Source organism: Oryza glaberrima, chromosome 11 (assembly GCF_000147395.1).
Source record: "Oryza glaberrima chromosome 11, OglaRS2, whole genome shotgun sequence".
NCBI lineage: Eukaryota > Viridiplantae > Streptophyta > Magnoliopsida > Poales > Poaceae > Oryza > Oryza glaberrima.
The window spans coordinates 4,897,459-4,924,480 of record NC_068336.1 but is presented as its reverse complement, the minus strand read 5'-3'; the positions used below and the strand labels follow the sequence as shown (position 1 = coordinate 4,924,480).

At 43.6% G+C, this 27,022-nt stretch overlaps 2 protein-coding genes and 1 pseudogene across 2 annotated transcripts; all 3 read left to right on the top strand.

Moving 5' to 3' along the window:
- The first annotated feature begins 1,356 nt into the window (after positions 1–1,356).
- Positions 1,357–5,043, top strand: LOC127754626 (protein disulfide isomerase-like 1-1). Its single transcript, XM_052280200.1, has 11 exons — positions 1,357–1,606; positions 2,243–2,273; positions 2,379–2,666; positions 2,769–2,957; positions 3,099–3,224; positions 3,464–3,601; positions 3,686–3,805; positions 3,917–4,034; positions 4,225–4,337; positions 4,450–4,667; positions 4,755–5,043. The coding sequence occupies exons 1-10, from the start codon at positions 1,401–1,403 to the stop codon at positions 4,660–4,662; spliced, it is 1,542 nt and encodes a 513-aa protein (XP_052136160.1). The 5' UTR covers positions 1,357–1,400; the 3' UTR covers positions 4,663–4,667; positions 4,755–5,043.
- A 7,187-nt stretch (positions 5,044–12,230) lies between these two features.
- On the top strand, positions 12,231–17,098 carry LOC127754671 (protein ACCELERATED CELL DEATH 6-like). Its single transcript, XM_052280240.1, is given in 3 exon segments — positions 12,231–12,885; positions 13,859–14,469; positions 16,308–17,098. Coding segments are annotated over 3 exon segments (2,055 nt in total). The 3' UTR covers positions 17,097–17,098.
- A 1,787-nt stretch (positions 17,099–18,885) lies between these two features.
- Positions 18,886–26,248, top strand: LOC127755576 (protein ACCELERATED CELL DEATH 6-like; annotated as a pseudogene).
- Positions 26,249–27,022: the final 774 nt, after the last annotated feature.

The window sequence follows — 27,022 nt, the reverse complement described above, 5'->3', positions numbered from 1 at the left end:
TTACTGTAGTACCACATTATCAAATCATAGAGCAATTAGGATTAAAAAATTCGTCTGGCAAATTAGTCACAATCTGTGTAATTAGTTACTCCCTCCGGGTTGATAATACTTGTCATTTTGGACAAGGACACAGTCTTCAAAAAACAACTTTGACCATTGTTTTCTATTATAATATGTAAAAAAGTGTTAACAAATATATGATCTTATTAGAGTACTTTTTAAGACCAATCTATAGTCACTATATTTGAAAGACAAATATTTTAAAAATGATTCATGATCAAAGATTCTAAAGTTTGATCTCACCCTTGTCCAAAACGACAAGTATTATCAGCCTGGAGGGAGTATTATTTTAGTCTATATTTAATATTTCATACATGTGTTTAAACGTTCGACGTGACATGATGTAAAATTTTAAGGTGGGATCCGAAATAAATTCGCCCATCGCCGGATCAGCCATCTACATGACTATAAATATAAAATATGTCTCTCGAAACAATAAAATGCGTCTCTTGTCTATACGACCGTGAACGTGAACACATTCTCGTGATCGACAAGTTTAAAATAAGTCGCAGCAAAAAAAAGTCATCGATTTGAAAAAAAAAAAAGAAAAAGAAAAACAGTAACCATCCGATCGGGACCACCCGGTGAAACGTGGCGGAGATCACCAGTGCCACGTCACCACTGCCGCAAACGAGCTCGATCCAGCGCCGCGTCAGCAATCACGCGCGACACGAGGCCAATATTAGAATTATTTTACTACACAGCTTTTATCGTATCCGAGAGCAGTAAAAACGCCGCCTAATTTACCCGGATCCGGATTTTGGAAACGTGTGCGTGCGTGGCGCTGGTGGGGGCGCAGAGCAAATCAGGGCCCCGGGACATGTCATAGAGCTGACGTGGCGCCCTCCCATTGGCCGAGGGCGGTACAGGTACGTGTACGTATGCGGGGCGCGCGGTGACGTGGCGTTGGCTGTCGTTAATTCCCCTGCCTTTTTTAAAGGCACAGGATTGGATTTATCCCTCGGGACCACCCCACTTTCACCCCCTTAATTCCACTTAATTACATACCACTCCTCATCAGGGGCATATTAGTAATTTATTACCTCTAGTTTTAGCACATCTCAGCCTCGTGGAGGGATGATTTGATGTTGATAAGTACAGGGGGTTCATCGCAAATGTTACCTGTAAATATCTCGTGACTCCGGTGCGCCGCGTCCACGCGGGAGTCCGCGGGGTGGGGCCCGGTGGGCAGTGTCAGGGTCGATGTGGACTTGGTCCACGTGATCCGGTAACCCCCCCCCCCTCGCGTACTCCGCCCTATTAAAACCCGTGTGAGAAGCGTGTCGTCTCAGGGAAAAATTCCGAAAGCCACCCACACTCTCGTCCTCCTCTTCCTCCTCATGGCGATCTCGAAGGCTTGGATCTCGCTGCTGCTCGCGCTCGCCGTCGTGCTGTCGGCGCCGGCGGCGAGGGCGGAGGAGGCGGCGGCTGCGGAGGAGGGGGGTGAGGCGGCGGCGGCGGAGGCCGTGCTGACACTTGACGCGGACGGCTTCGATGAGGCCGTCGCCAAGCACCCGTTCATGGTCGTCGAGTTCTACGCCCCGTGGTGAGTGTGCTCTGCTCTGCTACGGCCCCCCTGTTGATGAGCTGTGCGTGTTGGGTTAGATCTCGCGAGGTGGGGTTTGGGTGGGTTTTGGGGGGTTTAGATCGCGAGGTTTGGGGAGGAGGGTTTAGGACTTCAGTTCAGATGCGGGAATCGGCTCGGTGTTTGCCGAATTGATGCGTTTGTTGGTCTCGATCTTGGTGATCCAGTCTTAGATTCGGATGGGATTCGCTGATTCGAGTGTGCGTGGACCTGTGACTGCGGATGAGCCGATTCTGTAAATTGTAGTAGATTTACCTTGTTTGTGATGTGTATGCCTGGTCTCCTAGTCAGATTTCAGTGGTTTAGATTGAGTGAGTTGGTTACTTGGTTTTTTGATTTATAAGGTGTCTGTATCAGGTTTTAAGGTGTCTGTATCAGGGTTGCAACTGAGAATTTCGGGTGTTCTTTCACTTTCACAGATTTTAAATCCTGATAGCTCTGTAATCTTGGTTCAATTGTTCACTATTATTTTTTTTTGTACTTCAATGTTGATTCTTTAAGAAATTATGCTTGTGCATCGTGCTCTTGTGTTATCTGAATCAAAATTTAACCAATGCTTACTCTAAATGTGTCTAACTGGATAAACCCCATTCGCAGGTGTGGACACTGCAAGAAGCTCGCTCCAGAGGTATGCTTCTGTATAGTTGGATCACTTCCTTAACAGCACATTTTCACATTTTGGACTAAATGGTTTGATCCCATGTATTAATTTTCTTTGCTTGATCTGTTTCAGTATGAGAAAGCTGCACAAGAGCTAAGCAAGCACGATCCACCGATTGTTCTTGCTAAGGTTGATGCCAACGATGAGAAGAACAAGCCTCTTGCTACCAAGTATGAGATCCAGGGCTTCCCGACACTCAAGATATTCAGGAACCAGGGCAAGAACATTCAGGAATACAAGGGCCCGAGGGAGGCTGAGGGCATTGTTGAATACTTGAAGAAGCAGGTTGGTCCTGCTTCCAAGGAGATCAAGTCACCAGAAGATGCAACCAACCTTATTGATGACAAGAAAATCTACATTGTAAGACCTTGATTCAATATGACGCATTCTCCAACTTATATTTTCTGTTCGACTGTTCATGCTTTAAAATTGACTGCTGACTAGAATGAGCAATTGAAATAGGTTGGAATCTTCTCAGAATTAAGCGGCACTGAGTATACAAACTTCATGGAGGTTGCTGAGAAGCTGAGATCTGATTATGACTTTGGCCACACCTTGCATGCCAACCACCTTCCACGCGGTGATGCTGCAGTTGAGAGACCATTGGTTAGGCTATTCAAGCCCTTTGATGAGCTTGTTGTTGACAGCAAGGTTATAACTCCTTCAAATATCAAACTTCATTGTTTTAACTATTCATTTGGCCACTATGTTTCCTACTACTTGTCACAGCCTTTATTGGCTGGCACTATTTTGGTTAATTGTCAATAATGTGTTGTTTGCATATCTCTTCAGGATTTTGATGTTACTGCTTTGGAGAAGTTCATTGATGCTAGCAGCACCCCTAAAGTTGTTACTTTTGACAAGAACCCTGACAACCATCCTTACCTCCTGAAATTTTTCCAAAGCTCAGCTGCCAAGGTAAGCGCTTGGCATTCCTTGTTCTCTGAAAAGCTCAATTGCTTTTAATAACAGCTGGCAGTAGTTGCTTGATACTGTATGATATAGTCAATTTAAATGTGTATTTCTCGTGTTTCAAATAGACTTTGCTTAGACTGTAATGCGGTGATTCAAATATTGTTCTTAAATACTGTATATCATTATGCCAGTAATTTGCAGTTGTTGATGACTGACACTTAACGATACCAAATTATATGCAGGCTATGCTATTTTTGAACTTCTCCACTGGACCGTTTGAGTCTTTCAAGTCAGTTTATTATGGCGCTGCTGAGGAGTTCAAGGACAAGGAAATTAAGTTCCTCATTGGTGACGTTGAGGCCAGTCAAGGTGCCTTCCAGGTTTGTTTCCTCACTTTCTTATAATTTTTTTTTCAAACAATTATTAATGTACTTGATGCTAACTTTAAATCTATCACTGTACAGTACTTTGGACTGAGGGAGGATCAGGTACCTCTCATCATCATCCAGGATGGTGATTCCAAGAAATTTTTGAAGGCACACGTTGAGCCTGACCAAATTGTTTCTTGGTTGAAGGAATATTTTGTAAGTAGTCTTTTATACTTGTAAAATATAATTGTGATTATTTGTTTCTATTTATGTAATTTAGGATATTTGTTTACCTGCACAATGCTCACAAAACCTCTGTATTTTTAGGATGGTAAATTGTCTCCATTCAGGAAGTCTGAACCTATTCCTGAGGTCAACGACGAGCCTGTTAAGGTTGTGGTCGCTGATAACGTCCATGATTTTGTCTTCAAGTCTGGCAAAAACGGTACATACTGTTGTCCCCTGTAATCTTTTCAGTGAGATGATTTTTAGTAGTTATATTAGTATTGTGAGCGACTGATTCCTCCTTGGTCAAAAGCAAGTTTGCTATTTTTTTGTAGCCTCTTCAGTTATCAGTGCTGGCAAAGCCTCTATTTGATTTGCACCTCTCATTTATTTGCTGTTTTCTGTTTCAGTCCTTGTTGAATTCTATGCACCATGGTGTGGACACTGCAAGAAGCTGGCTCCAATCTTGGATGAGGCAGCTACGACGCTTAAAAGCGACGAGGATGTTGTCATCGCTAAGATGGTAATTTCCCTTCTATCTGGGTGGTGCCATTAGTTTTGAGTGCATTATTCATCCATTCTTTCCTATCACTAGTACAGTTCATCTAACTACTATTTTGCTACCTTGTATGCAGGATGCAACCGCGAACGATGTGCCAAGCGAGTTTGATGTGCAAGGTTACCCCACCCTGTACTTCGTCACTCCCAGCGGAAAGATGGTTCCCTACGAAAGCGGCAGGACAGCCGACGAGATCGTCGACTTCATTAAGAAGAACAAGGAAACCGCCGGTCAGGCGACGGAGAAGGCAGAGTCGGCCCCAGCCGAGCCTCTCAAGGATGAGCTCTAAACAAGGTTTGTGCGCTGATATCGCCTGACCGTCTTTTTCACCTCAAATCAATATCTCATGTTTGGTAATCTGAAACTGTTATTCTCGTGCAGTGAGTAGGGGAGGGCATGGATGCTTGTGGCTGTAGACATGGAGGAGACGGGACCTGACGGCTAACATGTTTGACAGCTCCAACGCCAGATTTTGCCAAGGTTCTGAAAGATGGTGAGATGGAGAGTAGTGAGAGAGGGGGAAATAGTTGATGTTTCGGCATGTCTGTGTCCCATTGAGAAATACTGTACAATCAACCCGTGGTACCTAGTTAATTTTACCCATGCAAAAGTGATAGTCGGTAGAGAAGTGGTTCTGGACAAGTTGAATAAAGCTGCCTCGGTCGCATCACATTGCTTGTTTTTGTTTGCTTTTTTGTGATCCTAGCAATGCGTCCCATATATTTGCCGGAGCTGAGATGCCACATGGGCTAGGAACCGTGATAGCCCCAAGTCTGACTACGCAGCAAACTCACGTGGGGTCCACAAAAATAAAATATTCCAACCTTTTTCTCCACTCTCTCTCTCTCTATCCGCTTCCACTTTCTTCTCCCCCTCTCACGCCTTTCCGTCTCTCGGTTTCTCCTCTCACGCCGACGTCCTTCTTCCCCTCCGCCGGCGCCCCTCTCCCCTTCCGCCGCTGTCCCCCTCCGAGGCTAGCGGCTGGCCGGCGGCGACGCGGCGTGGGAGCCGGCGGCGGACAACCCCGAGGCGGGCTCAGAGGAGGGCGCCGGCGGCGGGCCTTGGCGGCGACGCGGCGGAGGGGCAGCGACGGCGGCGGGGCGGCGAGATCCATTCCCCTCTCCTCTCTCGAAGCGGCGACGAGGGCGGCGGTGCGCCGGCCGGCGCAGATAGAGGGGCGACGCCGCCGGCGAGCCCCGACCGGCGCAGATCGAGGGGCGGCACGGCCGGTGAGCCCCGGCCGGCGCAGATCAGGGGCAGCGCGGCCGGAGCCACCGCTCCTCCCTCCCCGTTGGCCCTGCCCTCACCTCCTCCTCCGTCCACTGCATCTTCCCTCCTCCTCCTCACCCCTCTCCTCTCTGACCTTAGCACGTGTGGGTCCCGCCGTCTAAGATGAGGAACTCGTAGTCAAAACTTGCTCCGCGTTCTTGAGGAGGCCGCGCGGTTGAACGATGTGGCGACGAATATTTGGTTATAGGGAGGGAGGCTGAACACCACATCGGCGCACCGTGAACGCCCTAACGGTGATGTACTGTGGCTGATTTTTCTTGCGCTTTTCATGGTTTGGGCATATGATGTTTGGATGCTGAAAGACGAGCAGGTCAAGTATCCTTTGCCTTTGCGAGTTACTCTCAGGGTTGCAAATCGTGGTATTAAAGTGTGGGCAAGCTATTAACTTAAAAGTTTTGGTGGGAGGTTAGATAAGTAAATTTCTCTCAATCGCTTCAAAAGGTGTGTAAACTGGTAGTTTCTTTTATCACGTACGGTGTTTTCTTGTTTCGTCCGGTGGCCAAACTGAGATGGATCGTACAACTGATATAAAACTAAACTCTAGTAATTGGTTCATCAAGTATCCCGTTTCCAATTACAACTCTCCAAATTAAACATAAGCTGATTATCATCGAAGGTTTCACAAACGGGGATTGATTTCTTTCTCTCACTAACGAGGATTGATAGGTATTCGTCTCTCGTGTGCAGGGTTTACAAAACTACCGGTAACCGCACGGATACCGCTCTTACCGTGGGGTCGCATGGTTACCGCTCTTACCACGGGTATGGTAAAAGAAAAACCACGGTAATTTCCTTAAATTCAAATAAATTTAAAAAATAATTTAAATTTTTGATAAACTTTACACGGTTTCGTACGGTTTGTCACGGTTACCGCGGTTACCGCACGGTAACCGTGCTTACCGCCGGGGCATGGTAACCCGGTCCCGGTGGTTTGGAAAACCCTGCTCGTGTGTATATAGATGAATGGATGAGGAAATACGTGATATGGGTCCTAGACGATTCTGGAACAGCGGCACAGCAAAAAGAATTACAATTTTGGATCAACAATATGCAATTAAACAAACACTGAACATGAATAGGGATTAGAAACTAGAACGAGCATGCTAAATTAGGGAGTTGTTGCCGCAGGCCCGACGGAGCTAATGATTAATATGCCCGTAAACAATTACCAAATTTACCCATATTCAAGTTATTTTTATTCTTAATTTACCTTTTATGATCAACGGTGAATATCTACTGGACATGTAGGTACCCGAAATACCTTCAAAGCACCGTAAAATATCTCTGTTTTTATGGGGTTACTGCAAGCTCACGGTAAAGCGGTTACCGTGATAACCGTGAAAATACTACCGTAAGGTTTATCGTGGTTTAAAAAGTGAGAAAGTTATCGCACATGATAAATGCTTATCACGGTTTTATAAACGATGGTTACTACTAGGAGATCCATATTTTGATTAATTCCATTAAATAACTATATCCTGTGGTCGACATAAGACGATAGACCCCATGGTTACTTGTTTTCTTGCCGCAAGTTTCAGAGCTTTAGGCACAGCTACACAAGACGAGGCGATGACGAGCTATTGGATGGCAGTCATGGGCTCTTGGCACCGGCATATTATTACTCGCAACCTCTGGTCATTTTCATTTCACCGTCTTGTTTTATTCTTTTGGGGGCAGACTTTCGTTTTGTTCCAGGATAATGGCTGATTACAGTCAAATTCTGACAGCTAGGATACCATTTGGGACAAGCTTGGCTCGATCAAGGCCACCTAACGTGTGCACGTACTGTTGCGTGGCAACGGCAAGCTAGGTTGTTATTTTGTGCTTACGTAAGCACAAAATCCGCTAATATTATGACTGGTTGATCATCTGAATATGTATTTAAGTATTAAACTTATAACATAATTATAGTGTAACTACAATACAACATACATATATATAATTACACTATAAGTACCAGTGGTGAACCTAGAACAAAAATTACCCAGAGTCCACTACATAGAAATTATCTAATTATTCACTAGTATACTAATCAAAATAGCATAAATTAGTTAGAATTTAACAATTTTACCCGGTGTCACAGGACACCGGTAAGTTGTATGTGGGCACGCCACTGATAAGTACAATGTAGTCTCTATAATTACACTGTAGCACTGTAACTACAGTGTAAGTCTATGTAATTTACAGTCTAAAGAAAATTAATTAAGGCCGTGGAGGAGTTAGGAACTCTCTTACGGAAAAAAAAACAGAGTGGTCTATTAGTGTGTGATTAATTAAGTATTAGCCAATCTTTTTAAAAAATGGATCAATATGATTATTTTAAAGCGACTTTTGTGTATATATTTTTTTTAAAAATATTGTGAAGTGTGCACGTGAAAAAGGACAAATATGAATTAGGAAAGCTAACCAAAGAACTCAGCTTAACTATGTTTTGATAAAAAAACCGTGGCATCATAAATATAAATATAGGTAGTCCCTTTATTATACTGCACCAAATTTTAAGTTCTTCCTTAAGCTATCGTTAGTGGGGCATTCAACTTTTTACCACTTTTAAGATGTGGTAATTAATAATTTGCCACTCATAATTTATGACATGCGTGTTCTCATGTGTCTATGATATGTGAATCCAGTGGCTTCACTTGTTCAAGTTGCAAATAGTTAATTATTCCACCATTAATAAGTACTTTCTCCGTTTCATATTATAAGACTTTCTAGTATTTTCTATATAAATATTTATATAGATATTAATAAATCTAGACATATGCATATAGATTCATTAATATCTATATGAATGTGGACAATACTAGAAAACCTTATAATATTATAATATGAAACGGAGGGACTAAGTGTAAAGACTATTTTGTCTATAACTTGTTTTACATACGGTCAATAGTTTTTATGCGTTATGCAAAAGACGGTGAATTTATTATACTAAACGAAACATGTGTTTTACGCCCTCCAGTCGCATACTGCACAGTCTGCACGAAACAAATCCATGCTAAGTTTTACTACCACCGGTCAAAAAAAATGAAGCTTTTGGAATGCAGCATAGGCATGAGTTTTCGTGTGATCATCCGTCTTATTTGAAATTATGTTATGATTATTATTTTCATTGTTATTAGATAAGAAAATATGAATAATACTTTATATGTGACTTATGTTTTTTTAATGTTTTTTAAAAACAATTTTTTTTAGAATTACACAGTACAACGCAGACACTCAAAACGCACACACACTCACCCCAATGAACGCACGTACGCAAACTCTACCTCTATGCATAAGCATCTTCGAAGACTGGGCCGGCAAATCCTGAAGATTGATGAAGTCACCATAGACGCCTCGCTGTCAACAGGTACATCGCCTATCACTGAAAGCATAATGCCATTAAATCCTGAAAATTTCGCTCCTATGGGGAGTCAAACTCAGGACCTAAGGTGCTATCGAGGCTCTTGTAACCACTAGACTATAGGCTCTTTCGCTTTTCAAAAACAATTCAAATAAGACGAACGATTAAAGTTAGACACAGGAACTCATGACTACGCTTAAAACGTTCAAATGAGACGGAAGGAATACATTATTTAGACTTCGTTAACCATTAATATCTTTTACTCCCTTTGTTTCAAATTGCTTGTCGTTTTAGAGCTCTATCTCAAACGTTCCCAACTATACACTTGTATAATATAAATTGATCACATGTGCATCATCCAATATATTAATAAAGGAGCATTGTTTTTCTTTTTTCAATTTTTTTACATATGTATATATACATTGGGCTAAGATTTTTTTTTTATCTAGAGACCACTCTCTAGATCCGCCTATGCTCCTCTGCTAAGGGACGGAAGACCATACTGACAAGAACCTCAACAATGATTTGGTTTAGTATTTGATCGAGTTGAACTCCCATTTTTTACCATGGACCACGAAAGCAGGAAAAAAAATAACCTAGAAACTACCACAACTGGAGAAATCACTTTTGCTGGATTGTCCAAAAACCACATTAGCTCCGATTCAAGTAGGAACCGGTCTCGGTTCAAAAGGCCAGGGGTATTTTTTGATCTTTAGTCCCGGTTGGTAAACTAAAGATTATTTTTAGTTTCGGTTCAATAACTATTAGGCCATGTCAGGTGGCGAATGAACTTTAGTCCCGGTTGGTGGATCTTTAGTCCGGTTATTTCAACCGGGACTTAATATAGACATCTTTAGTCCCGGATTCATAGTCCCGGTTTGCAACCCGAACTAAAGGAGGTTGCAATGTGGGTGTGAAGATTTGTTCTCCACCAGTGTACCATACGGTCTGAGATTTTATTTTTATCTTATGATAGAGTTTAGATTTGCACTATGGCCCTATTTAGATCCCACCTTAAAATTTTACACCCTGTCACATTGAACGTTTGAACATCTGTATGAAGTATTAAATATAGACTTAAAAAATAACTAATTGCACAGATTGTGACTAATTTGTGAGACGAATCTTTTAAGCATTGCTCCATGATTTGACAATGTGGTGCTACAATAAACATTTGCTAATGACGGATTAATTAGGCTTAATAAATTTGTCTCGCGATTTACTAACTGATTATGTAATTAGTTTTTTTATTAGTGCTCGAACACCCTATATAACACCCTATATAACATTCGATGTGACACGCTAAAATTTTACACCCATAAATCTAAACACACCTTATGTGTACCTATGTGTTTTCGTTGAGAATGGCCATTGGCATGATTCACCCGTCTCCGCCCGAGCCAACGTCCGCCATTTACAGCCCCCCACGGCCCCACCCCTGAAACATCTATAGATTCCAAGATAGCAGACGGCACACGGGATAGAATGACAAGGTGATCGGTGGGCTTGGTACGTCCATGGTTTTAATTTGCACGCATGCCCTCCTGGCCGATTCCGCGAGTCACGTATGTTTTGTTTAAAGCGTCTGACCATGTATCTCTAATAAGTACTCCATCCGTCATATTTTAAGTACAGTCATATGTTTTCGTATCTAACTTTAATCATCTATCTTATTTAACTTTTTTTAAAAAATAAAAACATAGGTCACGTATAAATTATTGTTCATGTTTTATCATCTAATAACAAACAAAATGCTAATCATAAAAAAATTAAATAAGATTGATGATTAAAGTTAAACACAGAAACCTATGATTGTAGAGGAAGGAAGTAAATTATAACGTACTAAACGGGTGTACATCACCGGCAGTATACAATGTCCTGTCCTCATGTAATAATCATTTGTTCCAGCCAGCCTAAGACCGTACAAAATGGTACGTGTAGAAGCTCCCCCTTGCCATTTTAATAACTATACTATACTTACATACATAGTTAAATGACGAAGGTCAAAACCTCGAGTTAATTTAATTAGATTATACAAAGTCAAATCCAGCTTTCCAATTGTGCAACACATAAGCTTAGAGTATGTACAATAGCCAAATATAAACACACGTCGAGAAGATATAAGAGAAGAGAAAAGCAGTGGGCTATAGATCTATAACCAGCTGTAGCACGAACTATATGACACAATGGTGTATGACATGTGGGACCATATATTAATAACGTAGTATATATTTATAGGTAACTATTATATAAATTAACTATTACATTAACTGTATATGGTTTGAAGCCAGTTGTTGGCTATACTATTAAACTTGCTCTTATATCTGTATTCCCCATCCCAAAATATAAGTATTTTTAGATTTCAACACAGTCTTCGAGATGCTACTTTGACCAACAATATTTATAAAAATAACATGTTTTAAATATAAAGAGATAAATATTATGATAGTTTGCTTAATAATAAATCTAGTAATATCAATTTTATATGATTGATCTTTTTAATTTTTTTATTAATAGTTAAAGTTAAAAATGGTTAACTTAATACTATGCTAAAAATACTTATATTTTGAGACTATTTTGAGATGGACGGAGTATGTATCGTGCGTCGTTCGTGGATGCGGCATATATATAGCCAACGCGAGATCATTAGTTCTGGTCTCGAGCATTAGTTTCCTATTTGCACTACTCTTGCAAAGCTTCTCCCATCGAGCGGCCAATTCGTCGACCAGTTTCCGGCGCAGTGTCGATTCGATGGATCCCAGGCTGCTCAGAGCGGCGCGCGGTGGCCACCTCGTGTGGCTGGAAGCAGTTCTGGGCGTCGCTCCGGCGCCAGACCAAGTCACCGTCAACGTCTTGAGTGGCACCACCGCCGGCCAGGGCGGATCCAGGCATGTCGGTCTTGAAATGTGGACACCAGTCAAATTTTCTTTGCGAACTCCAGTGCATAACTCCGTTTTTGTATGTAGTTCTAGGTTTTCGTTCGTCAAAGCACTATTTACGTTTTATCGTCTAATAATAATAAAAATACTGATCATAATTTTTTTTAAATAAGACAAATGATTAAACGTTGAAAATAAAGAGTACAAAACCATGGTCTTTCTGAAACGGAGGCGGAGATAGTAGATTATTGCTGCTTTTAACCTATTTGCGTAGTGAGTATAGTGACCCTCTCGAATAATACATGCAACTCCAATTCATTTTTGGTCAGCCCGAATCCACCCATGCCAGCACTACCGTTGCTACAACAACAACAACAACCGCCTGCTCAATCAGCACCCACACCGACACCGGGGCAACAACCACCGCCCTCAGCGGCGGCGCTGCTCCTGGACGTGCAGGCGACGACACCGCAGGGAGACTCGGCGCTGCACATAGTGGCAGCCTCCGGCGACAGCGAAGACTTCCTGAGCTGCGCAGGTGCGATCTACCGCAACGCGAAGCACCTCCTGGATCGCCCCAACGCGAGGGGCGACACGCCGCTGCACTGCGCCGCCAGGGCGGGCAACGCGGCGATGGTCAAGTGCCTCCTCGGGATAGCCAGGCAAGAGGAGGAGCTCGCCGGCGGCGCGGCTACCAGTCGACTCAGGGTGGCCGAAGTGCTGGAGAGACAGAACGGCCGGCGGGAGACCGCCCTGCACGACGCCGTCAGGCTCGGCGACAAGCGGCTCGTCGACGACCTGCTGCTGGTGCATCCGCGGCTTGCTCGTCTTCCGGCCGCCGCCGCCGGCGCCGGGATCATGTCGCCGTTGTATCTGGCGGTTTCGTTGGGGCACGACGGCATCGCCGAGTCGCTGCTTAAGCAAGTGAACGAGCCGATCTCGTATACAGGACCGGCGGGCCAGACTGCCCTGCACGCTGCTGTCCTACGTGGCCAAAGTATGTCCGTACATATTTACATATATACTCCCTCTGATTCAGGTTATAAGAGTTGACTTTGGTCAAAGTCAAACTACTTTAAGTTTAAGTTTAACCAAGTTTATAAAAAAATAGTAACATTTTCAACCTAAGGTAAATTTATTATGAAAATATATTCAATTATAGATTTGATGAAACTAATTTAGTATTATAAATATTATTATATTTGTCTAACTTAGTCAAATTTGAAACAGTTTGACTTTAACTAAACTCAAAACGTCTTATAATATTCACTCATATGACTGTGCTCTCCTTGTTGAAGTTAGAAATTGTTCGATCAGAGTTACATTTTCATTTTCTAAAAAAAAACAACGTATTGACGACTACTAAATAGCTGTTACATTTAACAACAGCAAGAAAAAATAACTATTCTTGTTTTTACACGTTGTACAAAATGCCATGAACAGATCTGATTTTTTTTTTGATACGATAGACCAATATAGGATTATTACCGTACACATATATATTATACAGCTTTATATATATTAGGTGACAGATTAACAGCAAAAGTATAATAACTTGATCAATTTTGTTATACATTTATCGATAAATGCAAATACAAATGTAATTACAGTGTAATTACATTGTAAACTTGTAACTATAATATAACTTCATTTAACTTTCACATAATTTTAAACTGTTATATTTACTTTAAGATTCATGTAAACGGAGAATGAAAAAATCATAGCGCGTGCACCGGTGATGGGATTTGTGCCCATAACCTCTGATTCACGAAAATAACATGGTACATCAAGACTTTTAAAAATATATATACAAGTTACATCGTAATTATATGTAATTTTTATAATGTAATTGCTCTATGATTATATTATATTTACATCTAACAAATTGTTTTTGCCCGATAAATTAAAAGTGTAGATAGTCTCTAATAAGTTTCTTTTCTTATGCTTTGCTATATATGAATTAATTGAAGAGATGACGAAGAAGATACTGCAATGGAACCGTGAGCTCGCCGGCGTAACCGACGCGTCTGGCAGCACAGCGCTCCACTTCGCGGCCTCAGCGGAGGGACCAGAGATCGACATCGAGAACAGTTCACTCCTCCGGTGGCTCCGCTTTCGGTAGCCGTGCCAAGGCCGCCAGACACCATCGCAGCTTCTCCTGGAGGCCGACCCGTCCTTAGCCTGCCGGCCGGATAGCAACGGCGAGTACCCCATTCACGTCGCCGCGTCCATGGGCAACCTCAAGCTCGTGGCGCTCCTCCTCCACAAGTGCCCGGAGTGCGCGGGCCTCCACGACGCCCGCGGGAGGACCTTCCTCCATGCCGCCGTCGACCAGAGGAGGGAGGAGATCGTGGAATTCGCCACCGACGGCGGGCGGGAGTCCGCGATGGCGGCCATCCTCAACGCGCAGGACGACGACGGCAACACCGCGATGCACCTGGCGGTCGTGGGCGGTGTCCTCAAAGTGTTCTGCTACCTGCTACGGAATCGCAAGGTTCGCCTGGATCTCGCCAACAACGACGGCCTCACTCCGGCTGACCTCTCTAGGAGTACCATTCCTACCGGGCTTTACTACAAAACGGTAAGTAAATCTCACTTCACTGTTTCTAAGTTCTAACGTGTTTGCTAGCTCATTATCTAAAAAAACGTGTTTGCTAGCTACCTCTGATAATATTTAATTTTAGATGAGAATTACCCAAATTTTACCCTTTGATCATCAATCTATTAACTTATTAAAGGAATAAAAAAAGGAGCTTCCACGTTCGCTCTCACAGTCTAGAAATTCCCATATTAATCGGAGAAAAAGAAAAACAGAGTTCATATAGAAATACAATTTAGAAATAATTAAAATTCGGAATTAAAAAATAAGAAATATTGGAAGAGGAGACTAGAGTCCATATAGAAATACAATTGAGAAACAAAAATTCGGAATTAAAAATAAGGGATATTAGAAGTAGAGTATAGAGTCCATATAGAAATACAATTAAGAAATAATAGAAATTCAGAATTAAAAATAAGGAATATTTGAAGTAGAGTATAGTGTCTATATAGTAATACAATTAAGAAATGATAGAAATTCAGAATTAAAAATAAGGAATATTAGAAGTAGAGTATAGAGTCCATATAGAAATATAATGAAGAAATGATAGAAATTCGGAATTGAAAATAAGGAATATTAGAAGTAGAGTATATAGTCCATATAGAAATACAATTAAGAAATAATAGAAATTCGGAATTGAAAATAAGGAATAGAGTCCATATAGGAATTTAAAACTAACTAAAATTTGAAATAAACATAATAAAATTAAAAGTAGAGTTTAGAGTTTGTATAAAAATATAATTTATAAATAACTAAAATTCGAAATTTAAAATAACATGGGAAGAAGAATCTAAAGTTAATATAGGAATACAATTTAGAAGTAACTGAAATTCGAAATTTAAAATTAAAGAATATTGAAAAATGAGTTTAGAGTCTACATAGAAATACAATTAGAAATAATAAAATTTCAGAATTAAAAATAAATAATATTGGAAGAAGAGCCTAGAGTCTATATAAAATGCAGATAACGAAAATTCGGAATTAAAAAAAAATATTGAAAGACGAGTCTAGAATCCATATAGGAATATAATTTACAAATAACTAAAATTTGATATTAAAAATAATTAGTAACTAACACGTATATAAAATACAATATGAATATTACACGTTAGTAGTTTCGTAAAGTTAGTATAAAATTTAAAATTATGTTGTCATTTTACTATATTTAAATAATACGTTGATAAAACATATATACCATTATATGAGATAAAATATAATGGTGCTAGCCGCGCAATCTGCGCGGAGCACCATGCTAGTTTCTATATATTAAAAAAAATCTATGATCCTTTCTAAAAAAAAATTAATGATGGCGGAACTAAATCTGCCACCAACCAACTCTATCATACAGAGTATCTTTTACCAATTACTTCTTCTCATGTGATTTAATATTATAAAATAGCCGTTTTACAAATGATTCTATCATATCTCATCACCTCAAAATTTCATTTGTTCCAAGCAATATTAGCACTTGTATAACTTATTTTCATCCGTATATAGCAAATCAGGGTATTTAGCTAGTGTTAGCCTCCGCCTCAGTGGTCTTGTCAAGGCCTCCCAGCCCACCCTTCGAGCAAGGTCAAATTTAATTTATATATGTTGAAAAGAAAACGAATTTAACAGTGAATATACGTTGAATGGTATAGATTAATTTGTTTTTTACTCTAAAAGTTAAATTTTATCTGTATATTTTTGGAGCGATATATTACAAATTAATTAATCTTTAATGAGAGGATGTTTCCTCGGGAGCTTAAAATTTTCATTTTCCCTACGCATCACTGAAGCTAGTAACCGTAGTAATATTCATATGTTAATTCCTGCAGAACGCGCGAACGTGGATACTATGGTCTCTGGTAGTAGCCAAAGCCCGCGGCGGCAACATCCGGCGCGATCACTTCCATGAGCAGTACGTGCCCAAGCTAGATGAGAGCGCCGAATCCAAGAAAATGACGGAGTCGACGCAGATCATGGGCATCGGCTCCGTCCTCGTCGCGACCGTGGCTTTCGCGGTGGCCTTCTCCCCGCCGGGTGGCTACGCTGCACCTGGCGGCGTCGACGGCAACGGGCGCGGCAACCTGATCGGCGCGCCGGCGCTGGCGGGGCGGTACGCCTTCGACGCGTTCATGTACGCCGTGGCGGTGGCCTTCACCTGCTCCATGCTCGCCACCTTCAGCCTGATCTACGCCGGCACGGCGGCGGTGGAGTGGAAGATCCGGTACATGTACTTCAAGCACTCGCTGTCGTGGATGCGCAAGTCGACGAGGAGCTTGCTGGTGGCCTTCGCGCTTGGGGTGTACCTGGTGCTGGCCCCGGTGTCCCGCGCCACCGCCATCGGCGTCTGCGCCCTCACCGCCGGCACGATGCTGTTCAGGAACAGGGAGGTGTTCCGGATGCTGATCTGCGCGTACGTGCTGAAGAAGAGGATGGGGATCAGGGTGGTGCTCAAGATTGGAGCACCGATCGCCGTCGTCCTGCTGCAATCCAGCCTCGTCTACTTTGTTATCTTCGGTGGGCCATTGTGGACTCCGCTATGCGTCCTGCTTTTCGTTGGGAAGATTCTACATGATGACCTGCTAAGAATCTTACGGCATATCTACGTCAAGTATATATGATGATGAACAACAGTCTGTTAATTAGCCACAAACTATGCACGGAAGAGCTAGCTGAAAAGCCTTACAAAGTACGTGTATAGGAGTCATTATATTTACAGATTTGCTAAATGGCTGTCAAATGATTTTTGATAGCTAAATCATTAATGTTTCAATATATTCAGAATCGTTATTTCATACGTTGTATCAGAATGTTTCATTAGGTGATTTGATTGTGTTTCAGCTTTTTAAATTACTGAAACATTTTTTATTTACTTGATAAAACATTTTCGATTTACTTGGTGAAACACTGCATAATGGACGTCTAAAAAATCATGTGAATCCATATAGACTTTTCTTTTTCTCGATGTACTCGGATTTGTTTCATGTTTCAATATATTCGAAACCATTGTTTCATATGTTGTAGCAAAATGTTTAATGTGGTGATTTGATTGTGTCCCAGCTTTTTTTAAAAGATTGAAACATTTTCGATATACTTGGTGAAACACTGCATGATAGAAGCTAAAAAATCATGCGAATCCTATATAGACAGCCCCTTATATTTATCCCTTGGGGAAAAGAAAATACATATATTCTTTATTTAAAGTAATCATGATATTATTTTTTTAAGAAAATAAAATCTTGTGTCATATAGAAAGTAACTCTTCACGATATTAAAAGTAAGAGTAAATTATACCCACGATACATCAACTTAGCAGCTGGGTGCAATTTGGTGTAAAAACTTGAGAAATGATCGTTCCAGTATAACAACTTAGCAACTAGGTGTAATTTAGTACATGAACTGTATAAGTGATCATATAAATACAACAACTTACAAGATATGTTCGATTTTGATATAATAAGTTATAAGTTATCCAGTAACTTAATTATTTGGAACACTTTTTTTATACATATTCAATTTTTAAGTACTTATTTTGATGATATACTAGCATGAATTTGTATATAAGCATATTTATATTTTTATACTAATAGCTAATAACTGAAAGCCAATTAAACTGGATGTAGAAATTATTATATTTCGGTTGAGATTTGGGAAGATGAAGAAAACAAGAATTCTTAAAGGTAATTGGATGTGTAGTATAATTATTAAAGATTAAATTCAATATTATAAGCTAATATCGGTAGGATTGGTATGTAATGGCATATTGACATTGTGAGAAAAACTCCCATAGCATATGCTTAGCTAAGTTGATGCACCAATACTAAATTGTCAAGTTCTTATACTAAAACACACACTTATCAAGTTGTTGCACTTGAACGTTTAATTCTCAAATTCTTACAATACGGAGAAACTGTTTTAACTCGAACGTTTAATTCTCAAGTTCTTACAATGCGGAGAAACTGTTTTAACAGCTCGAGTGGACGTCCACCCGTTTATTACATGTCATCTAAATGGTTATAAAAAAAATAAAAAAATATGAACAAGATAGATCAATATGTAATATATCAATTCCCAAACATACAAGTTAAAATTCAACTTCTACAAATTATAAAAAAAATAGCAAACAAAAATCAAATTACTATATGCATATTTACAATTAAATTTTTTATTTTTGTTACAATTTGTAGAAGTTGAATTTAAACTTGCATGTTTGTGGAGTGATATATTACATATTGATCTATCTTGTCAATTTTTTTAAATTTTTTCGTAACCATCTAGTTGACATGCAATAAATAGATGACATGCAATAAATATGTGGACGTCCACTCGAACTATATATTAGAATCCATCTCCCTGTAGTACGTACTTAACAGATAGTTTCTCTTACGCTTTTCTCCATAAATTGAAGAAATGACAGAAAAGATAATGGAATGGAACGACGGGCTCTCCGGCGATGCCGACGTGTCTGGCAGCACAGCGCTCCACTTCGTCGCCTCGGCGGACGGACCAAAGATCGACATCGAGAACAGCTCACTCCTCCGGTGGCTCCTCTTGTCCTGGAGACCGACCCGTCCTTGGCCTGCCAGCCGGACGGCGACGGCGACGGCGACTACCCCATCCACGTCGCCCCGTCCGCCGGCAACCTGAGGCTCGTCGCCCTCTTGCTCGACAAGTGCCCCGAGTGCGCCGACCTCCGCGACGCCCGCGGGAGGACCATCCTCCACGTCGCCGTCGACCGGAGGAGGTAGGAGGTCGTGGAATTCACCTCCGACGATGATGGATGGGGGTTTCCGTGTCAGAAAACTCACGCGAACTGGCTCTCAATCTCACAGAACACACACTGACGCTTGCAAGTGCAGCTACAGTTAACTGAACAATTTTTCAGTAAAACAGAGCAGAACAGAACAACCGACGAACAGAGTTTTCGCTGCATAATGCCGTGCAGCTTTTCCGGTTTTCTCTTCTATTTATTCATCTCCACACCGAGTTTGTTGCATGCATAACAGAATCACGACAATCTCGGATCAACTACTGACCGCGCCATCCCACGATCCGAGCCGAGTCATCGCAGCTAAAGAATGAAGCAAATATGCTAAAACAGAAAATGCTATTCTACCGGCCAGAATTCAGACTCCAACCGAACTCTACATGCAACAAAACAAAACAGAATATAAATGCTCAAGATTACAATCCAACAATTCACCCCCTAATCTTGAAGCATCAGACTGGAACTAATCCCAGCTTGCCTCTCAACTCCAGAAATCGAATCTTACCAAGAGGCTTTGTTAAAATATCTGCAAGTTGCTCCTCTGACCTTATGTATTCCACCTCTACCCGTTTCTGATCAACACAATCCCGGATGAAATGAAACTTTGTATCAATATGTTTACTGCGATCATGAAGCACAGGATTCTTGCAGAGACTTATAGCAGACTTGTTATCAACCTTGATCAGTGCACAACCAGGTTCTTGGCCTTCCAACTCACCTATCAGTCGAGCCAGCCATACTCCTTGTACAGCAGCAGTTGCAGCAGCTATATATTCAGCCTCACACGAAGATAATGCCACCACCTTTTGTTTTTGTAACTGCCAACTAATCAAACTGTCTCCCAGTTTGAATAGAACTCCAGTTGTACTCTTTCTATCATCAATATCCCCAACCATATCACTGTCACTATAGCCATTCAGCTGAGGAACCTGATGCTGCTTCTTTCTGAATTCCACCCCGAGATTCAGAGTACCTGCCACATACCTCAAAATATGTTTCATGGCAGCCCAATGTTCAGAGGTCGGTTTCTCCATAAACCTGCTAACATAACCAACCGAATAACTTAGATCAGGTCTTGTGTTCACCAAGTACCTTAAGCTCCCAATTATGCTTCTGAATTGAGTTTCCTCCACACATTCTCCACCCTCCTTGCTCAACTTCAACCGAGCATCCATGGGAGTCTGACATGGATTACAATCCCTCATCCTAGCTTTGTCAAGTATCTTTGCTGCATATGCACCTTGAGACACTGTGATCACTTCCTTTCCCTGTTTCACCTCCATCCCGAGATAATAAGAGAGCAGACCGTGATCACTCATTTTAAAAAGAGCCTGCATCTGCTCCTTAAACTTGTTTATTTCCATCAGACTTGCTCCTGTAATAATGAGATCATCCACATATACACCAACCACAAGTCGTGAGTTCTTCTCTCCTCGAGTATACACAGCACTTTCGACACCACTCTTGACAAAATTCAGGCTCACAAGACTAGAATCCAATTTGGCATACCATGCACGTGGTGCTTGTTTTAGTCCATATAGGGCCTTGTTCAGTTTCAACACCTTGTCTTCTTTTCCATCAACAAAAAAACTAGGTGGTTGAACCACATAAACATCTTCTTCCAATTCCCCATTCAAGAAAGCTGATTTCACATCCATGTGATGAACTTCCCATCCCTGATGAGCAGCCATTGCAATCAGCAATCGCACAATCTCCATCCTTGCCACTGGGGCAAACACTTCATCAAAATCAACTCCATGTTGTTGGACATATCCCTTTGCCACCAATCGAGCTTTGTACTTCACAATGGCATCTTTGGCATCACGTTTGATTTTATAAACCCACTTCAACCCTATTGCTCTGTGGCTAGAGGGCAAATCACAGAGAAACCAAGTGTTGTTACCTTCAATTGAGTCCATCTCTTCAAGCATGGCCTTCCTCCAGCAGCTCTCCTGCTCAACCTCCAAGAAATTTGCTGGTTCCTCTGCTGCCATAAGGCATTGATCACTGTAATCAAAATCAAGGATTGGAGCCGTAGTGGCAAGCGTGTTTGCCACTGTTCTGTACCTTCTGGGCCCTTCATCAGTCCCTTCACTAGCATCAGTTGGAGGGGAACAGAATTCAACACCAGATGGCAGAGTTGTTGCAGTTCCGGTGCTTGATGTTGGTGATGTTGCTAGCATGGTAGGAGTGGCTACTGCATCCTGGGCATGTGTCTCACCCCCTTGGACTAGGAATGTGAAATTCTCCACCGTAAACTCCACATAGGCGTCCTGATCTCCTTCTTCATCAGTGTTGCTGCCCCAGTCCCAGAACGTCGTCTCATAAAAAACGACGTCGCGCGACACACGCACGCGTCGCGCCACAGGATCATACATCCTGTAGGCTTTTGATCCTTGCTCGTAGCCAATGAAGACCATCCTCGTGCCACGATCATCAAGCTTTCTCAAGTTTGGCTTAGCCGTCTTAACATAGCCCACACACCCAAACACACGCAGGTGTTCGACAGTGGGTCAGCGACCATGCCACGCTTCATACGGCGTCACCCCATCAAGACTCTTCGTTGGTGATCTGTTCAGGACGTAGATGGCTGCAACCACTGCCTCTCCCCAGAAATATGCCGGCATGTTTGCCGCCTTCAGCATGGACCTCGCCGCTGCCACCACAGTCTGGTTGCGCCGCTCCACAACGCCGTTCTGCTGCGGTGAGTAGGGTGCAGTGAGTTGACGCTTCACCCCTGTATCCGCGCAGTACTCCATGAACTCTACAGAGGTGAATTCACCCCCGCGATCGGTGCGTAGCGCCATGAGCTTCCGATTGCTCTCCTTCTCCACGCCGGCTTGGAACTGCTTAATCGCCGCCGATGCTTCGTGTTTGGCAGAGAGGAGTCATATCCACATGTGACGACTCATGTCATCGACCAGGAGCAAGAAATACTTCTTGCCCCCCGGTGTCGCCGGCGTGATTGGTCCGCAAAGGTTACCGTGCACCAGCTCGAGCGTCGTCTGTGCCCTGTACTACGCCTCCTCTGGGAATGGTGTGCGACGTTGTTTGCCCGCGAGGCACCCGTCACACAACTGATCAATATGATCAATTTGCGGGAGCCCGCGGACCATGCCTCCTTGTGCCAACCTCCGAAGTGCCTGAAAATTCAGATGGCCAAATCATGCATGCCATCGCCATGCTAGCTCGGAGCCGTTCGCCGCCATACAGATTGGTGTCACAAGATTCAACTTGAGAACATACAGGTAACTTGAATCACGATTTACCTTAGCTAGCAGCATCCCTTCTGGGTCACGCAACGTGAAAACACCATGCCAAATGTGTGCGTCGTAGCCGCGCGCGTCGAGGCGACCAACACTGACGATGTTTTTTCTCAGCTTGGGGATGTAGTACACTGCCTCCAGTGAGCGGTGATCACCATTCTTGCACTGAAACACCATAGTTCCGCGCCCCTAGATGTGAATCACCGAGCCATCGCCGAATTTAACCGTGCCCACAACACCAGTGTCAAGCTCCGCGAACGCCGAGCGTGCGCCCGTCATGTGATTAGTGGCCCCGGTGTCCAGGAACCACTCTGAAGTCTTCTCCTCCTCACGCCCATCCTCGCGGTCAAGCACAACCTTCTTCTCCGTGAGATGCACTTCCTGCACACAAGATGTTCGACCAATGGCCGCTTCGCCGGCGAGCGACACCCCCATCACGTGTGCCATGAGCAGAGTTGGTTCTTCCTCAGCCTGGACCAGATTCGCATTCGCCTCTCCCCGACGTTGGCGACACGGCTTACGGCACTGCTTCGAGTAATGACCGTATTCATCGCAATTGAAACACTTCACCTTAGAGATGTCACGACCACCATGGCCGCTGGTGGCCATCTCCTTTCCCTTCGGTGAATCGCCGGCCTTGCCTCGACGGTTCTGGTTGCTAGAGCCCGCCCGACCCTTGTTGCTGCTGCTGGATCCCTCCTGCTCCCGCTGCTTGACACGGGCCTGCCACTGCTCCTCAGTGAGGTACAATTTGCCGCCGTCACTTGCCTCCTCGTCATCACTGTAAGAGTCGACCGTCGACAGCCACCCGACGAGCTCCTCCAGGGCCATGGTCTTCACATCGAGGAGCTACTCGAGGGAAATCGCCACCGGCTTGTACTTCTTGGGGACAACACGCAGCAGCTTCTTGTTGATGTGTTCGTCTTCCATGACTCCGCCCATGTCGCGAATGTCCGCAACGACGGCAGTGAGCCGCATTGCAAATTCCTCCGGCGTCTCCCCGTCCTTGAAGCGCATCGCCTCGAACTGACGGCGGAATCCCTGCTCCTTCGCCTCACGCACACGGTCGACACCGACCCGCATGGTTTTAATGGCATCCCACGTCGCCTTCGCCGAGTCGTGCTTCGCCAAGCCGCGCAACATCTCACGCGGCACAGCTTGGAGAATCGCCGAGAGCGCTGCACGATCCTCGTGGTACTCCGCGTAGCCAGGATCGATGGCCGTCCAGAGCCCCTGCGCCTGTAGGTTTACGCACATCAACAGTGCCCAGTCCGGATAATTTGTCCTCGACCGGATCGGGAGACGGGCAGTGTGCCCACCATCTCTCCCCTGAGGCACTAGCGGGAGTGATGAGCCGTCTGCGCCATTCCCCCGCCGCTGCCGCTCGCGCTGCCGCGGCCGTTGCTGCTTCCCCCGCCGCCGCCACCACCACGGCGGCCAGGCGGTGTGTATGACATCACCGGATCGTCTCAGCAAAGCTCTGATACCAAATGTCAGAAAACTCACGCGAACTGGCTCTCAATCTCACAGAACACACACACTGACGCTTGCAAGTGCAGCTACAGTTAACTGAACAATTTTTCAGTAAAACAGAGCAGAACAGAACAACTGACGAACAGAGTTTTCGTTGCGTAATGCCGTGCAGCTTTTCCGGTTTTCTCTTCTATTTATTCATCTCCACACGGAGTTTGTTGCATGCATAACAGAATCACGACAATCTCGGATCAACTACTGACCGCGCCATCCCACGATTCGAGCCGAGTCATCGCAGCTAAAGAATGAAGCAAATATGCTAAAACAGAAAATGCTATTCTACCGGCCAGAATTCAGACTCCAACCGAACTCTACATGCAACAAAACAAAACAGAATATAAATGCACAAGATTACGATCCAACATTCCGGCAGTGGCGATCCTCAACACGCGGGACGACAATGGCAACACCGCGCTGCACCTGGCGGTCGTGGCCGGGGTCCTGAGAGTGTTCTGGTGCTTGTTTCGGAATCGCAAGGTTTGCTTGGATCTTGCCAACAACGACGGCCTCACACCGGCTGACCTGGCCAGGAGTACCATTCCAGCGGGTCTTTACTCCAACAGAACGGTACATCACTTTTACCTCATTAGATCAGGCCCTTTTTTAATAGAGTTTTTCTTTTAAAAATAAATTCACAGGAATTAAACTATTTTATATCAAATCATGTAAAATTATTTTCTGCATTTCGAAAAAAATCACAACGGATTTAGTATTGTTTTTTACAAACACGGTACAAACACATGTACCTATAACACGTGCGCACCTCTAGAAGGATGAATCGGTATATCTTGAGATTGACGAAATCATCATGGGTGCCTCTCTGTCGATGGATACGTTACTTACCACTAAAAAAATAGCCGTAAATACGAGCACCCGTATCAAATCTAGAATTTAAACTCGGGTGGATCTCCCTTGAGGCGGACTTCCCTTCCTCTCGTAGCTACTACTCCGTCCCATAAAAATCCAATTCTAACTATGAATCTGGAGACATGTGTGTCCAAGTTCATAGTTATGATTGGTCTTTTTTTGGAACGGGGCGGTAGTTCTTAGATAACCACACCGTCACCTAACTTAATTATTAATACTATAGCACAATAAAATAAAAATTAACTTTGATGGATATAATATTTATATAATGGATTAAACGAGCCCATAAAATTCATATATAAATTTAGAATTCATATGTATAGTAGATTTGAAAAAAGAGTATGAAACTATAGCACCATAATACATGCTGTTCTGCGCAACACAGTAAAATTCATACGGTTTCGTACAATTTAGACCAAATATACATGTGTTTTATAAATTTATTGGAGTATGAGATCGATTATGTTGAAAGTTTTAAAAGTAGTTTAATCGCATCTTGGACTTGGATAGAACGTCAAATATTTAGGACCGGAAGGAGAGGACTACATCGTTAAGCTAATCAAATTGTGTAATTTTGCTCGTGTTGCTGCAGAACGCGCGAACGTGGATACTTTGGTGTCTAACAATAGCCAACGTCCTCAGCGGCGGAAACATCAGGCGCGATCACTTCCTGCAGCGGCACGTACCCAAGCTCGACGAGAGCGCCGAGTCCAAGAAAATGACGGAGTCGGCCCAGGTCCTGGGCGTCGGCTCCGTGCTCGTCGCCACCGTGGCTTTCGCCGTGGCCTTCTCCCCCCCGGGAGGCTACGTCGCAGCCGGCGCGCCGGCGCTGGCGGGGCGGTACGCCTTCGACGCGTTCATGTACGCCGTGGCGCTGGCCTTCACCTGCTCCATGCTCGCCACGCTCAGCCTGATGTACGCCGGCACGGCGGCGGTGGAGATGAATGTCCGGCACAGGTACTTCAAGAACTCCGTGTGGTGGATGCGCTTGTCGATGAGGAGCCTGCTGGTGGCCTTCGCGCTGGGGGTGTACCTGGTGCTGGCTCCGGTGTCCCGCGCCACCGCCGCCGGCGTCTGCGCCCTCGCCGCCGGCACGATGCTGTTCAGGAACAGGGAGCTGGTGCTGATGGTGAGCTGCGCGCACGTGGTGCGCAGGAGGATGGGGATCAGGGTCGTGCTCAGGATTGGAGCCCCGATCGGCATCGACCTGCTCATCTCCAACATTGTCTACTTGATCATCTTCGGTGCACCCTTCTGCACTCCGCTGTGCGTTCTAATACTCTTTTGGAGGGTAGCGCCAACAGAGGTGCTCAGATATGTGTTGAGAAAGAGAATATGACTAGGTGCATCTGCATCTAGGTGTGCTACGGTATTCGTTGATTCGTGTCTATGGTGGTGTTTGGATCTAGGGACTTAATTTTAGTCCCTACATTTAGACGCTAATTTAGAGTATTAAATATAGACTACTTACAAAACTAATTACATAAATGAAAGCTAATTCGCGAGACAAATTTTTTAAGTCTAATTAATCCATAATTAGAGAATGTTTACTGTAGCATCACATAGGCTGATCATGGATTAATTAGACTCAATAGATTCGTCTCGCAAATTAGTCCAAGATTATGAATAGGTTTTATTAATAATGTACGTTTAATATTTATAATTAGTGTCCAAACATCCGATGTGATAGGGACTTAAAAGTTTTAGTCCCATCTAAATATGGTCATATTTCTAAACAGGGTGTAATGATCAGGTGAGAAATTTCACTATTTGCCATCTAATTCATAGATTTAATATAAATTGCATTCCATTCAGAAATCTTTTGGATTTTGCCACGAATTCTTTTGCTCCATGTCACTCTCATCGTTTGGCTGTCAATCTGCCCCACCGCCGCTGTCAATCTAGCCTCAACAGTTAGCCGGAATGCACGCGGATGCCCCCCCCCCCCCCCCCCCCCCCCCCCCCTCCCCCCGCTCCTCCTCCTCAGGCCAGCTTCCCCGTCTCGGTGCGGCTCCTCGCCTCCAGATCTACTGCTGCATCCTAACTAGTCAGGCCGTCTGCTCCTGCCGACAGCACCAGCCAACCGCCCACTCCAGACCTCGTGGCTCTGATG